We start from the raw sequence: 14,180 nt of genomic DNA on the forward strand, positions 1-14,180 counted from the left end.
CACAAGGCGCCCCGTAAAAGATGGGAAAAAGGTAAAACGCTGGGGAAAAAGATGAATAAAACAAATACAATTTAGACTGGGCTCCTAAGGGGGCCTAGTCTGGAGTGGAAATAAACCACTCCGTGCAATCCACACATAAACACGTTACATTTAATCACGACAAACTCGCAACAGAGGGGCGGGGATTTGGGGCCCTGGAAGGCGACTACTGCTTTGAAGCACTGCCATCCGACCATCACCCCGAGGGGGAAAAGCGCTGGTAAAGGTGTGGGGTGGGGGTGGGGGGATGCGTGTATGCCCAGTTGTCTTGAGTGTGATGATGTAATGTTTTTTAGACTGAGGCCGATCTACAAAAGTTCGACTCCAGGTGTCGTTAAGGAGGGAGGGAGGTCAAAAGCGTCCATCATTGAGGTGTCCTCAGGGGTGTTTTTCAGAACAGCCTGGTCCTGTTTCCACAGTGTCAAGGACATTCGAGGGAGTCAAATCGTACATCTCCTCTCTGGCCTGGGAACGCTTCGGGATCCCCCAGGAGGAAGTTGCTAATGTTGCTCTGGAGAGGGAAGTCTGGGGGTCTCTGCTGGAGCTTTTGTCCCCGCAACCCGATTCCGGATAAGCGGTTGAAAATGGATGGATGGATGCATGCATCTTAACCACAGAAAGCAGGGGTGACTGTCACTCATTTTTGATGGGGGCATACGAAGAAAAATCTTACTGACAATTGGGCTGGACTGGTAAAATCACAGCATGATAACTTAGTAAATAAAGACAACTTCAGATTGTTTTCTTTGTTTAAAACTACAACAAGGGCATTCTGAAAATGTACAAATCAAAATGTTGTGTGGTTTATTTCAATCAGTCAATCAATGTTTATTTATATAGCCGTAAATCTCCAAGTGTCTCAAAGGGGTGCACAAGCCACAACGACATCCTTAGTTCAGAGCCCACATAAGGGCAAGGAAAAACTCACAACCCAGTGGGATGTCAATGAGAATGACTATGAGAAACTTTAGAGATCCGGTTGCATCCATGCAATGGACAATGAGTGGTTCTAACATAATATTGTGAAAGTCCAGTCCATTGTGGATCTAACATATAAGTGAGAGTCCAGTCCATAGTGGGTCCAGTAGGAGACCATCCCGAGCGGAGAAGGGTCCGCAGCGCAGAGATGTCCCCAACCGGTGCACGGGCGAGCGGTCCACCCCGGGCCCCGACTCTGGAGAGCCAGCACTTCATACATGGCCACCGGACATGTATCCCCCCCTTCACAAAAGAGAAGGGGGCAGATGAAAAAAAAAAAAAGCAGATCAACTGGTGTAAAAAGGGGGTCTATTTAAAGGCTAAAGTATACAAATGAGTTTTAAGATGGGACTTAAATGCTTCTACTGAGGTAGTATCTCTAACTGTACCGGGAGGGCATTCCATAGTACTGGAGCCCAAATAGAAAACGCTCAATAGCCCGCAGACTTTTTATGGGCTCTGGGAATCATTAATAAGCCGGAGTTCTTTGAACGCAGTTTTCTTGCCGGGACATATGGTGCAATACAATCGGCAAGATAGGATGGAGCTAGACCAGGGGACAGCAACCCAAAATGTTGAAAGAGCCATACTACTAAAATAAAATCTGTCTGGAGCCGCAAAAAATTAAAAGCCTTTTAGTGTTATAATGGTGGCAACATATGATGTAAGTGTCTATATTAGCTATATTAGCCTACTATCAAAGGCTGATGCAAATATTCGTTTACCATGAATTGATTAACGTGGACCCCGACTTAAACAAGTTGAAAAACTTATTCGGGTGTTACCATTTAGTGGTCAATTGTACGGGATATGTACTGAACTGTGCAATCTACTAATAAAAGTATCAATCAATCAATCAGTCAATCAATCAATCAAAACAAAAATATTGTATTTTAATTTTAATTGTACACATTTTTTTCTACATTGGAAAACATTACTAAAATGGAGGCTTCTCACGTGATGAGATAACTTCTGGAAATTATTGGCTCAGATATAGACGTGTTTGTCCAGGTTAAAGTAAACGGCAGGCTGTATTCTTCAAATGGATTCATTACAGTGTTTGCAATCTGGGTAATGTTTGAAATGGATTCATTACAGTCTTTGCAATCTGGGTAATGTTTGCTGTGGTCTGGAACAACATGGCACACAGCTATGAGAAATGCAGCCAATATTACATACAGATAATGTGTCATGAGACATGCAAATATAAATTAAATACACAGAGGACATAAGTAAAGGAAATAAAATGAGCTCAAAATACCTAAAAACAAGGCATAATAATGCAATATGTACATTTAGCTAGCCTAAATAGCATGTTAGCATCGATTAGCTTGCGGTCATGGAATGACCAAACATGCCTGATAAGCACTCCAGCAAATCAATAAAATCAACAAAGCTCACACACAGCATAGAACGTTTGGTGGACAAAATGAGACAAAAAATGAGTGGCATAAAACACGTTTTTCTATGGCAGCATCGGGGAAAGTTGTCATGTAAACAAACTACGGTGAGTTCAAAGACCGCCAAAATTAGGACAAAACGGTGTTTGGCATATACTCTCATCAGTAGGGATGATGTTCGAAATCGGTTCTCCCGGTTGTTCGATAAGAATGTACCGATTCCATGGACTCGAATCCCTTTTTGAGAACCGGTTCCCGTTACCGAGGCAACTATAGTAAAGAAAAAGAGTTGGTTCTTTGTTTGAATCCCTGGGAACGAATCCCTTCCTACGTACAGGAAATGCCCTGTGGGACCTGCAATGTTATGCCCATTTAATTGTAGACTGTTACTGACACCTAGTGGCAATATGAAAATACTACGCCTCATTAGTTTGGCCACTTCCGGGTTGAGACAATTGAGAAGTAAACAAGTTGTGTTAGCTCTTACAAGCCTTGGAAAAGATAAGTCTGTAAGTAAACAGTTTAACTTGTTTATGTAACTCAACATTAAGGTGGAAAGTGGTTAAGTTTTATACTGAGATGTTTATTGAAAAACGATTTTAATGCACTATTTCATTGGATGTTTTGAGGACTTAAGATGGCTGCCAGTCATATATTTCCACCATCGAAATAGTTTCAATACTCAGAAGTGGGTTGTAATTGTATAGCGCTTTTCTACGTTCAAAGTACTCAAAGCGCTTTGACACTACTTCCACATTTACCCATTCACACACACATTCACACACTGTGTGTAAGTATCAATACTCAGAAGTATTTGTTTGATGATAATACTGTATATTTGTGTGAAGCTAATATTTACATATTGTGTATTACATTTCAGTATGTTAATTGAATCACATAGCTTATACATTTGTCATTGTTTGTATTTAAGTTTAAAAAAAAAAAAATCTGGTGCATGATAAAAGTAAAGATAGGAAAAGACAGAGCAAGATCAACAACAATAAAGAGCCTAATTGGATTCATCTGCTTTGGATTGTTTGTTAGCTGTCTGCCAAGCTGTATAACCTCCACACGTATAGTGAGGGCAGAACAGGCAATAGACAATTATTGCCAGGCTTCGCTCTCATGTAAAGGGGGAATAATAGTTGATTGATGACTGTGGTGTTCTTAGTGTCATAGTCATACTTTCCAACCTTGAGACCTCCGATTTCGGGAGGTGGGGGGTAGGGATTTGGGGGCGTGGTTTGGGGCGGGGGGCGTGGTTAAGAGGGGTGACGTATTATTCACCAAGTCGAGTATGTCAGAGTTATTTGGTGACGAACCCCAAGATGCAGAGATGGAGGCAGGCATGGAATGAGAAAACATGATTTAATTAAATACTGAGACAAAAACAAAACCAAAAGGGTACAAACACAAAGCGCGCACGAGGCGGATAATCAAACAAAAAGAGCTAGCCTGGGAGCTAGAAAATAACGAACAGGAGCTTAGCGTGGAAGCTAGCGGGTAGCGAACAGGCAAACAGAAGTCGTACTTGTATAATGAAAAATAAAACGGAAGCAGGGAACAAAAAACAGTAAGCTACAAATATCAACTGAATATAGCTTACCGCTACGCTGCAAAGACAAGGTACGACACGACAGGAGCGATAACACATCGCAAGAGCGAATAGACGTGACATCGACAAGACAATACAATGATCCAGCAACTGACACAAGACAAAGCAGGTACAAATAGGAGCGGGCTGATTGGCAACAGGTGTGGCCAGGTGCCAATCAGCCGTAGCTGACGGGAAACACAGCACTCAGGGAACAGGACAGGAAGCTGACAAAATAAGAGCACTTGACAGGAAATACTAAACACAGAGGAGAAACTAAAACACAAACAAACTGTCAGTGGCAAGCCTGACAGAGTATTTCATATATATTTCATTTATATGTATATATATATATATATATATATATATATATATATATATATGTATATATATATGTATATATGTATATATATATATACATATATATATGTATATATATATATATGAAATACTTGACTTTAAGTGAATTTTAACTATATTATTTTATTATATATATAAATAAAAGAAAGAGTTGAATTTCAGACAGCACCTATCAAATACACAGTAATAAAAACACAGTTGTTCTACTAACTGTACTTTGCTTGCTGGTTACTAAGAAACAACAACAACACTTACCTTTCACAATTTCAATAACCTTTGTTCTGCCATTTGCGTATTGGCGAGCGATCCCTGAATCCGGGAACATCCTTCACGGATTTGTTGTAGACATCCGCAAATGAGAACGGGATGTTGCTTCCAGCTATCAGCATAGCCATCCATCTTTGTCTCAGCATAAGATACACCATCGGGTCTCCATTTTGCAAGATGGGCCATAATACTGGGTTGTGAACAATGCTGCGCTGCGGACGCTTTGTGCTTAGCTGACCGTTCATGACTGAGTATATCCGTTCACCGTGTTCAATGGAGAAGTCTGTTCTACAAAATGTACGGGCAACATACCCCTTCCCCTTCGAACTCTCCTGGATAAACTGAGATTCTTGTTTCCAATCATTCAGGAACTTGCAAGTGTATTTCTTAATTTTGCTCATCGAAGGTGTAATATATTGGGTTGGAGTCAATAACCAGGCGACGTGATGAAGTTACGTCTCTTTACTGTGGGCTTCAGAACAGACATTCTATTCTATGTACAGTAGATGGCAGTATTGTCCTGTTTAAGAGGGTCACAACATTGAGTCAGGTTCTCATGGAGCTGGAGTGGGCGTGGCCTCCAGCTTCCGTCTGAATTTCGGGAGAAAACTTGTCCCGGGAGGTTTTCGGGAGAGGCGCTGGATTTCTGGAGTCTCCCGGAAAATCCGGGAGGGTTGGCAAGTATGGTCATAGTGTGTGTAGTCAGTATGTTCCAATAGCAGCAGAAGTGCACTTTTTGGAGAGCTGTATTATTTTCAGTTTTGTGCCCAAGGGACTGATTTTATTTAACACTATATTATTTCTACACCTATAGTGACCACAGAGACAGGTTGTTTTTGTGTTACTGTATATACTGTATTTGTTTTTCTGAAAAATCCCACTTAATTTACTTTGGGTAACAGCAGTCATATTTTTTTAGGGGGGGTAACAGTAAATATTTTTTTCTCTTAAAATAAAAGTCAGCTTTTGTTCAACCAAATATTGTGGGTTTTTTCATATACAACAACCTATCTGGATTCAAAAAGAGAATCGATAAGGAATCGGTTCTATAAGAGGATTCGATAATGGGCTCGAACTCGATAATTTATTTTCAAACATCATCCCTACTCATCAGTGACTCATGTTTAACATAAACAGTGGGATTGCTAACAATTAGGAAGGTTTGTGTCGGGTTTTTTCTCATCCATCCATCCATTTTTATACCGCTTATTCCCTCCGAGGGGTCACGGGGGGCGCTGGAGCCTATCTCAGCTACAATCGGGCGAAAGGCGGGGTACTCCCTGGACAAGTCGCCACCTCATCACAGGGCCAACACAGATAGACAGACAACATTCACCCTCACATTCAAACACTAGGGCAGGGTTCTGGAACCTTTTTGGCGGAGAGAGCCATGAAAGCCAAATATTTTAAAATTAATTTCTGTGAGAGCCATATAATATTTTCAATGCTGAATACAAATAAATGTGTGCTTTTTTAAGTAAGACCAACATTTTTAGAGTATAATAAGTCTCTTATTATTTTTTAATAACATTGTTATTCTTAGGCAAACCGATAATAAACAAAATACTTCTTAAAGGCCTACTGAAATGAGATTTTCTTATTTAAACAGGGATAGCAGGTCCATTCTATGTGTCATACTTGATCATTTTGCGATATTGCCATATTTTTGCTGAAAGGATCTAGTAGAGAACATCGATGATAAAGTTCGCAACTTTAGGTTGCTAATAAATAGCCTTGCCTTTACCGGAAGTAGCAGTAGCGTGTGACGTCACTGGTTGTAGGGCTCCTCACATCCTCACATTGTTTACAATCATAGCCAGCAGCAGCTAGAGGTATTCGGACCGAGAAAGCGACAATTCCCCCATTAATTTGAACGAGGATGAAAGATTCGTGGATGAGGAAATTTAAGAGTGAAGGCCTAGAAAATTAAAAAAAATAAAGGCGATTGCAGATGTAATTACACACATTTACTATGATAATTCTGGAAAATCCCTTATCTGCTTATTGTGTTAGTGGTTTAGTGAGATTAAATAGTACCTAAAGTCGGAGGGGTGTGGCCACGGGTACGTGTGTTGACGCCAGAGTCTCTGAGGCAAGTCACGCTTCTGGAAGCTCTGCTGATGTCGCCGATAAGAGCAAACTTCACAATTTTCTCACCGAAAACTGCTGGTTGACATTTGGTCTGATCCATAGTAAAGCTTCACCTCCGAGAGTTTTAAACAATGAAACACTGTGTGTTTGTGTGGCTAAAGGCTAAAAGCTTCCCACCTCCATCTTTCTACTTTGACTTCTCCATTATTAATTGAACAAATTGCAAAAGATTCAGCAACACAGATGTCCAAAATACTGTGTAATTGCGCGATGAAAAGAGACGACTTTTAGCCGTAAGTGATGCTGGGCTAATATGTCCCATCCAACCAATAACGTCACAAACACGCGTCATCATTCCGCGACGTTTTCAACAGGAAACTCCGCGGGAAATTTAAAATTGTAATTTAGTAAACGAAACCGGCCGTATTGGCATGTGTTGCAATGTTAAAAATTCATCATTGATATATAAACTATCAGACTGTGTGGTCGGTAGTAGTGGGTTTTAGTAGGCCTTTAATTCGACTTCTTGAACTGTTGGGGTAGAAAACGGATGGATTGATTAAAATGCATGAGAATGTTTTAATATTTTCAACGTTGTTTCTAACACTTTAACATGAATTGATTAACATGGACCCCGACTTAAACAAGTTAAAAAACTTATTCGGGTGTTACCATTTAGTGGTCAATTGTACGGAATGTGTACTGTACTTCGCAATCTACTAATAAAAGTTTCAATCAACCAACCAATCAAAACTGTGATTACCAGCGGAGTTATTCATTACTTTTCGTTAGGGGGTAACGGTACACAAAAATTTCGGTTCGGTACGTACCTCGGTTTAGAGGTCACGGTTCGGTTTATTTTCAGTACGGTAAGAAAACAAAATATACATTTTTTGGTCATCTATTTACCAAAATTGTAAACAATGGCTTTATCCTTTTAACATTGGGAACACTGTAATAATTCTACCCACGTTAATCCACATTAAACTGCCTCAAGTTGTTGCTTTGATTAAATAAAATGACAAAACCTTTCTTCTACATATAAAAAGTGCAACATTAAACAGTTTCAGGTCAACTCATCATGCTTAATTTATTACAGCATTTGGGAAGCCTGTAGTTGACTTGTATTATACACACACACACACACACACACACACACACACACACACACACACACACACACACACACACACACACACACACACACGCACACACACGCACGCACGCAAAATGAGCAAAACCTAACGCTAAAAGCTAATTAGCCTTCACCTCAACCCAGAACTAGAGCTGAGCTGCAGTTGAAGTTTCTAGAAGTTCAACGGGCTCATAGTGGTGTTTGTAATAGTTGTGACTGGGAAGTGTTTTTTTATAATTTGGGGATTGTAAATTGTCAGCTGCTCACCTGCTGATCACACATCTGCTCATCTTGACGCCGGTGCACCGACTCCATGCTTTCTGAATACACTGGTACATCGCTCTGAATACGCCCTGCTGATTGGCTTTGTATGTAACCTATCAGATGGTTGTGTGGGCGGGACAATGCTGGGTGCTCACTGCTCAGACAGAGGCAGCTGCAGAGCAGCTTGTTAAAACTTTAGTTTACAAACTCGTTCGATACACCCTCGTACCGAACCGAAACCCCCGTACCGAAACGGTTCAATACAAATACACGTACCGTTACACCCCTACTTTTCGTGTTAAGCAATGTCAGCTGAGGTTTATCTGAGAGCCAGGTGCAGTCATCCAAAGAGCCACATCTGGCTCGAGAGCCATAGGTTCCCTACCCCTGCACAAGGCCAATTTAATATATTAAAACAAAACATATGTTTTTTTCTTCATCTTTTTCCATTTTCACACATCTCTAAAAGAGGTCCAGGGAGCCATTAGGGCGGCGCTAAAGAGCCACATGCGGCTCAAGAGCCACGGGTTGCTGACCCCTGAACTACGCGATATTGTAGGCAGTAGAGATGCGCGGATAGGCAATTATATCATCCGCATCACCAAAGTCGTCATCCACCCACCGTCCACCCGAACCAACATTTTAACAGGACCGTACCCACCCGCTGAAATATATCAGAGGTCGTCCACCTTTACCACTCACAAACCTATTTAAATCTGTTTCACAGAGTAATGAAGACAATTGGAGCCGCTAATGTTCTCGCGACTATCCAAGAGCGTTCTTCCTGATGACAAGAATATGGGCGTGCTGTGAAGCCATTGCCTTTGACGCCTTCAACAACATGTACGAACCGGTTGTTGGTCCGGCAACATGTTGTGTGTAGCTTCCGCAATCACACGTACAAGATTGAAAGGCATACTGGGTGATACAGAGTACACTGATGGTTGTGATATAAACAACTTTAACACTAACTAATATGCGCCATGCTGTGAAGCCACACAGTGAAGCCACACAATACAAGATTTACAAACACATTTCGGGAGAACATCCTCACAGTAACACAACATAAACGCAACACAACAAATACCCAGAATCCTTTGTATCTGTGACACCGCCTGAATATATTTTACACCCCGCGCCCCCAACCCCGCCCACCTTACCGACGCACGGGGGGAGGTGGCGGGTTTTGCTGCTAGCGGGGTGTATGAAATAGTCAGGTTTTGTCATGAATACAAAGGATTCTGGGTATTTGTTGTGTTGCGTTTATGTTGTGTTACTGTGCGGATGTTCTCCGGAAATGTGTTTGTCGTTCTTAATTGGTGTGGCTTCACAGCGTGGCGCATATTACTAAGAGTGTTGAAATTGTTTATATCACAACCATCAGTGTACTCTGTATTACCCAGTATGCCTTTCAATCTTGAACGTGTAATTGCGGAAGCTACACACATCATGTTGCCGGACCAACAATCGGTTCGTACATGTTGTTGAAGGTGTCTAAGGCAATGGCTTCACAGCACGCTCATATTCTTGTAATCAGGATGAAGACTATTAGATAGTCGCGGGAACGTTAGCGGCTCCAATTGTCTTCATTACTCTGTGAAACGGGTTTAAATAGCTCTGTGAGTGGTAAAGGCGGACAACCTCTGATGTATTTCAGCGGGCGGTTGGCGGGCGGTTGGCGGGCGGTTGGCGGGCGGGTATGGCCCTGATAAAATGTTGGTTCGGGTGGACGGTGGGTGGATGACGACTTTGTTGATGCTCATGCTCTATGTCACCCAGTATGCCTTGCAGTCGTGTGCGTGTTGCCGCGGAAGCCACACACAACATGTTGCTGGACTGACAAGCAGATCGTACATGTAGTAGAAGGCGACAAAGACAATGGCTTCATACCACGCCCTAATCCTTATTATCTGGGTGACTGCCAGCAGTCATTCAAGAGAATAATAGCGTCTCCTCTTGTTTTCTTCCCTTTATGACACGGGTCTTAAATGGCTCTTTGAATGGCAAAGGATACCGATCCCAGAACCATGTATATCAAATATTTCCGGATGGTTCAACCGCCACCCGCCCAAATCTAATTAAAATCTATTTTTTCGTAATGTCAACCGCCCGACCCGCGGTTTATCCGCGGATGAGACCGCAAACAGCGCATCTCTTGTAGGCAGATTGTGACAGTTGAAAATTGCGGCAGTTCCTCGGTGAATCCAGAAGATGGCGGTAAAGATGTACAATAGCCACAACCTACAATGCGGCAACAAAGGCGAAGAAGAGACAGGCGCCATCCAATGAGCAAATGAGTGCAAATACATGGCTGTGGAACGAAACTGAAACAAGCGTCGAATGTAGAGCTTGGGCCGGCACTGTTGTCCATATCCATAGCAGAGGAGAGTGCTTTAAACACGGCACGTCATCTTCCCACGCAGCCGGTGACGCTAGAGTGGCTCGTCTTGTAGCGTGGCCTCGTTACACCGCTAACGTGTTTTTTTTTTTTTTTTTTTCTGGTGACAGGTTTCTTTTCCTTCTTTTCCTTTCCGAGCGTCAGCCGCAATGTCTGAATATTTCACTTTGTCGGAGTGCGACGTTATTGGTTTCGATTTAGACCATACGCTTTGCCGGTATCATCTGAAGGAGACCTCCAAGGTGAGTATGACGCCGGTTCCACAACACCGAACACCGGCTTCTTAAATAGTTCATTGTCAACTGTACTCGGCATTATGTATCGTGTTTTAAGTTCAGTTTCAGTTTATTTTGAACATGATGCACAATTCCAGTTTTTTCAATACAGCACGTCCGAAAAGGAGTAGGAAAAAGCAGAGCTTAATTAATCCTACCCCTTTTTATACCATCCATTCATCCATTTCTACCGCTTATTCCCTTTCGGTGTCGCGGGGGGCGCTGGTGCCTATCTCAGCTACAATCGGGCGGAAGGCGGTGTACACCCTGGACAAGTCGCTTCCCTCATTGCAGGGCCAACACAGATAGACAGACAACATTCACACTCACATTCACACACTAAGGCCATTTTCTTGGTCTCTGTAACAGAACAGTAAACAAATAAATAATATACCATAGTAAGCATACAAATATTAAATACATAAATAATCTGTGTCAATACTAATAATAAAAAGGGTTGAAAATAGAGATGTCCGATAATGGATTTTTTGCTGATATTCTGATATTGTCCAACTCTTAATTACCGATTCCGATATCAACCGATACCCATATATACATTCGTGGAATTAACACATTATTATGCCCCGCTGGATGCATTAAACCAGTGGTTCTCAACCTTTTTTCAGTGATGTACCTCCTGGGAACATTTTTGTACCCCCTAATCAGAGCAAAGCATTATTGTTTGAAAAAAAGAGATAAAGATGTAAAATACAGCACTATATCATCAGTTTCTGATTTATTAAATTGTATAACAGTGCAAAATATTGCTCATTTGTAGTGGTCTTTCTTGAACTTTTTGGGGAAAAAAATATATAAAAATAACTAAAAACTTGTTGAAAAATAAACAAGTGATTCAATTATAAATAAAGATTTCTACACATAGAAGTAATCATCAACTTTAAGTGCCTTCTTTGGGGATTGTAATAGAGATCCATCTGGATTCATGAACTTAATTCTAAACATTTCTTCACAAAAAAAATAAATCTTTAACATCAATATTTATGGAACATGTCCACAAAAAAATCTAGCTGTCAACACTGAATATTGCATAGTTGCTTTCTTTTCACAGTTTTTGAACTTGCATTCATATTTTATCGAAGTATTATTCAATAAATATATTTATAAAGGATTTTTGAATTGTTGTTATTTTTAGAATATTTTTAAAAAATCTCACGTACCACTTGGCATACCTTTGGGTACCCCCAGGGTTATGCATACCCCCATTTGAGAACCACTGCATTAAACAATGTAGCAAGGTTTTCCGAAATAAATCAACTGAAGTTATGGGGTAAAAAATGCCAACATGGCACTTTATTATTGAAGTCACAAAGTGCATTATTTTTTTTAACATGCCTCAAAACAGCAGCTTGGAATTTGGGACATGCTCTCCCTGAGAGAGCATGAGGAGGTTAAGGTGGGCGGGGTTGGAGGGGGTGGGGTTGAGGTGAGGGTTAAGCAGGGGCAGTGGGGGGTGTATATTTTAGCGTCCTGGAAGAGTTAGTGCTGCAAGGAATTCTGAGTATTTGTTCTGTTGTGTTTATGTTGTTTTACGGTGCGGATGTTCTCCTGAAATGTGTTGGTCATTCTTGTTTGGTGTGGGTTCACAATTTGGCGCATATTTGTTACAGTGTTAAAGTTGTTGAAACGGCCACTCTCAGTGGGACCTGTATGGCTGTTGACCAAGTATGCGTTGCATTCACTTGTGTTTGTGTGTGAAAAGCCGTAGATATCGTGTGATTGAGCCGGCACGCAAAAGGGGCTAGGGGATCGGTTAGGGCAGGGGTCGGGAACCTTTTTGGCTGAGAGAGCCATTCAAGCCAAATATTTTAAGAAGTATTTCCGTGAGAGCCATATATATTTTTTTTTAAGACTGAATACAACTAACTGTGTGCATTTTGAAGTAAGACCAACATTTTTAGAGCATAATAAGTCTCTCATTTTTTTTTTATAACATTGTTATTCTGAAGCTAACTAACAATAAATAAAATACTTCTTACAATTAATGCGACTTCTTGAACAGGTGCGGTAGAAACCAGATGGATGGATTAAAATGCATGAGAATGTTTTATATTTTGAATGTTATTTTTGACACTGTGATTACCAGCGGAGTTATTCATTACCTATCGTGTTAAGCAATGTCAGCTAAGATTTATCTGAGAGCCAGCTGCAGTCATCAAAAAAGCCACATCTGGCTCTAGAGCCATAGGTTCCCTACCAATAGGGGGTGTATTTTGTAGCGTCCCGGAAGAGTTAGTGCTGCAAGGGTCTCTGGGTATTTGTTCTGTTGTGTTTATGTTGTGTTACGGTGCGGATGTTCTCCCAAAATGGTTTGGTCATTCTTGTTTGGTGTGGGTTCACAGTGTGGCGCATATTTGTAACAATGTTTTAGAATTGTTGAAGTATAGCACACATTTCCCAAACAGGCTGAATATTTTGAAGTTGGAACAGTTTGAATCAGATGAAAAATATAGGAGTTGTGGAACTTTGAAGAATGTCCCATTGATTTCAATAGGAAATCCGTGAAAAGTGTTTTTTTTTTGAAAATGGTAACACAATTTGAATGGTCTGAATGAGTTAAAACAGTTGGTGTTGTAATTTTTCAAATCCGTCGAGAAAAGCTGAACATTTTGAATTGAGAAATGGTATTAAGGAATTCCTGGAATTTTGGGAAAACCGGGAATTTTTCCATTTCAAAAAACAACTTAGATTTTTTTCCTGGTTAAGAGGAATGTTTTGACGGTGGAAAAATTTAAATGCTATGAAATATGTGGAAGGTGTAGTCGCCAGAAAAAAGGGTGGAAATAGGGCTTTGGTAAACCAGGAATTCTGGAAAATCCTGGAATTTTTAAAAACTTGGATAAAGGTAGTTTAAATTTTCCGGGGGGTGGAATGTGTTGAAGGTAGAATGGTTTGAAAAATGTGGAATTGGTCGAGTTTAAAAAAATGGTCAAGTCATTTTGAATGGGAATAATGTCCCGGAAAATTCGGAATTCTCGGAAATCTGGGAATCTTTGGAATTTGTCAAGGAAAAGCCCGCGATTCCAGAATAGGCTGAAAAGTTTGAAGTTGGAACGATTTGAATCGGGTGAAAAATATGTAAGGTAGAGCGCCCCAAAATCTGGAGAAGAAGAATAAGTTTGAAAATAGATGAATTTTGGTGTACAAAAATAATATATGTGAATGCTTTGGAGCATTCACACAATCAAACATCACTTCATCGTGGGGCGGTATAGCTCGATTGGTAGAGTGGCTGTGCCAGCAACTTGAGGGTTCCAGGTTCAATCCCCGCTTCGGCCATCCTAGTCACTGCCGTTGTGTCCTTGGGCAAGACACTTTACCCACCTGCTCCCAGTGCCACCCACGCTGGTTTAAATGTAAC

The 14,180-nt window shown here is 41.0% G+C and overlaps 1 protein-coding gene across 2 annotated transcripts in view; it reads left to right on the top strand.

Annotated features, from left to right (window-relative positions):
* Window positions 1–10,379: 10,379 nt before the first annotated feature.
* The window catches only part of nt5dc1 (5'-nucleotidase domain containing 1), a 99,935-nt gene continuing 96,134 nt past the window's right edge, over window positions 10,380–14,180 (top strand). Inside the window, exons 1-2 of one of the 2 annotated variants that reach the window (XM_061900370.1) lie at window positions 10,380–10,554; window positions 10,637–10,768. In XM_061900370.1, the coding sequence (XP_061756354.1) occupies window positions 10,676–10,768 (93 nt within the window). In that variant the 5' untranslated portion in view covers window positions 10,380–10,554; window positions 10,637–10,675. Of the gene's footprint in view, window positions 10,769–14,180 lie in introns of both variants that reach the window. The other variant, XM_061900369.1, reaches the window with a different exon arrangement.

Source organism: Nerophis ophidion, linkage group LG05, assembly GCF_033978795.1.
Source record: "Nerophis ophidion isolate RoL-2023_Sa linkage group LG05, RoL_Noph_v1.0, whole genome shotgun sequence".
Taxonomy (NCBI): Eukaryota; Metazoa; Chordata; class Actinopteri; order Syngnathiformes; family Syngnathidae; genus Nerophis; species Nerophis ophidion.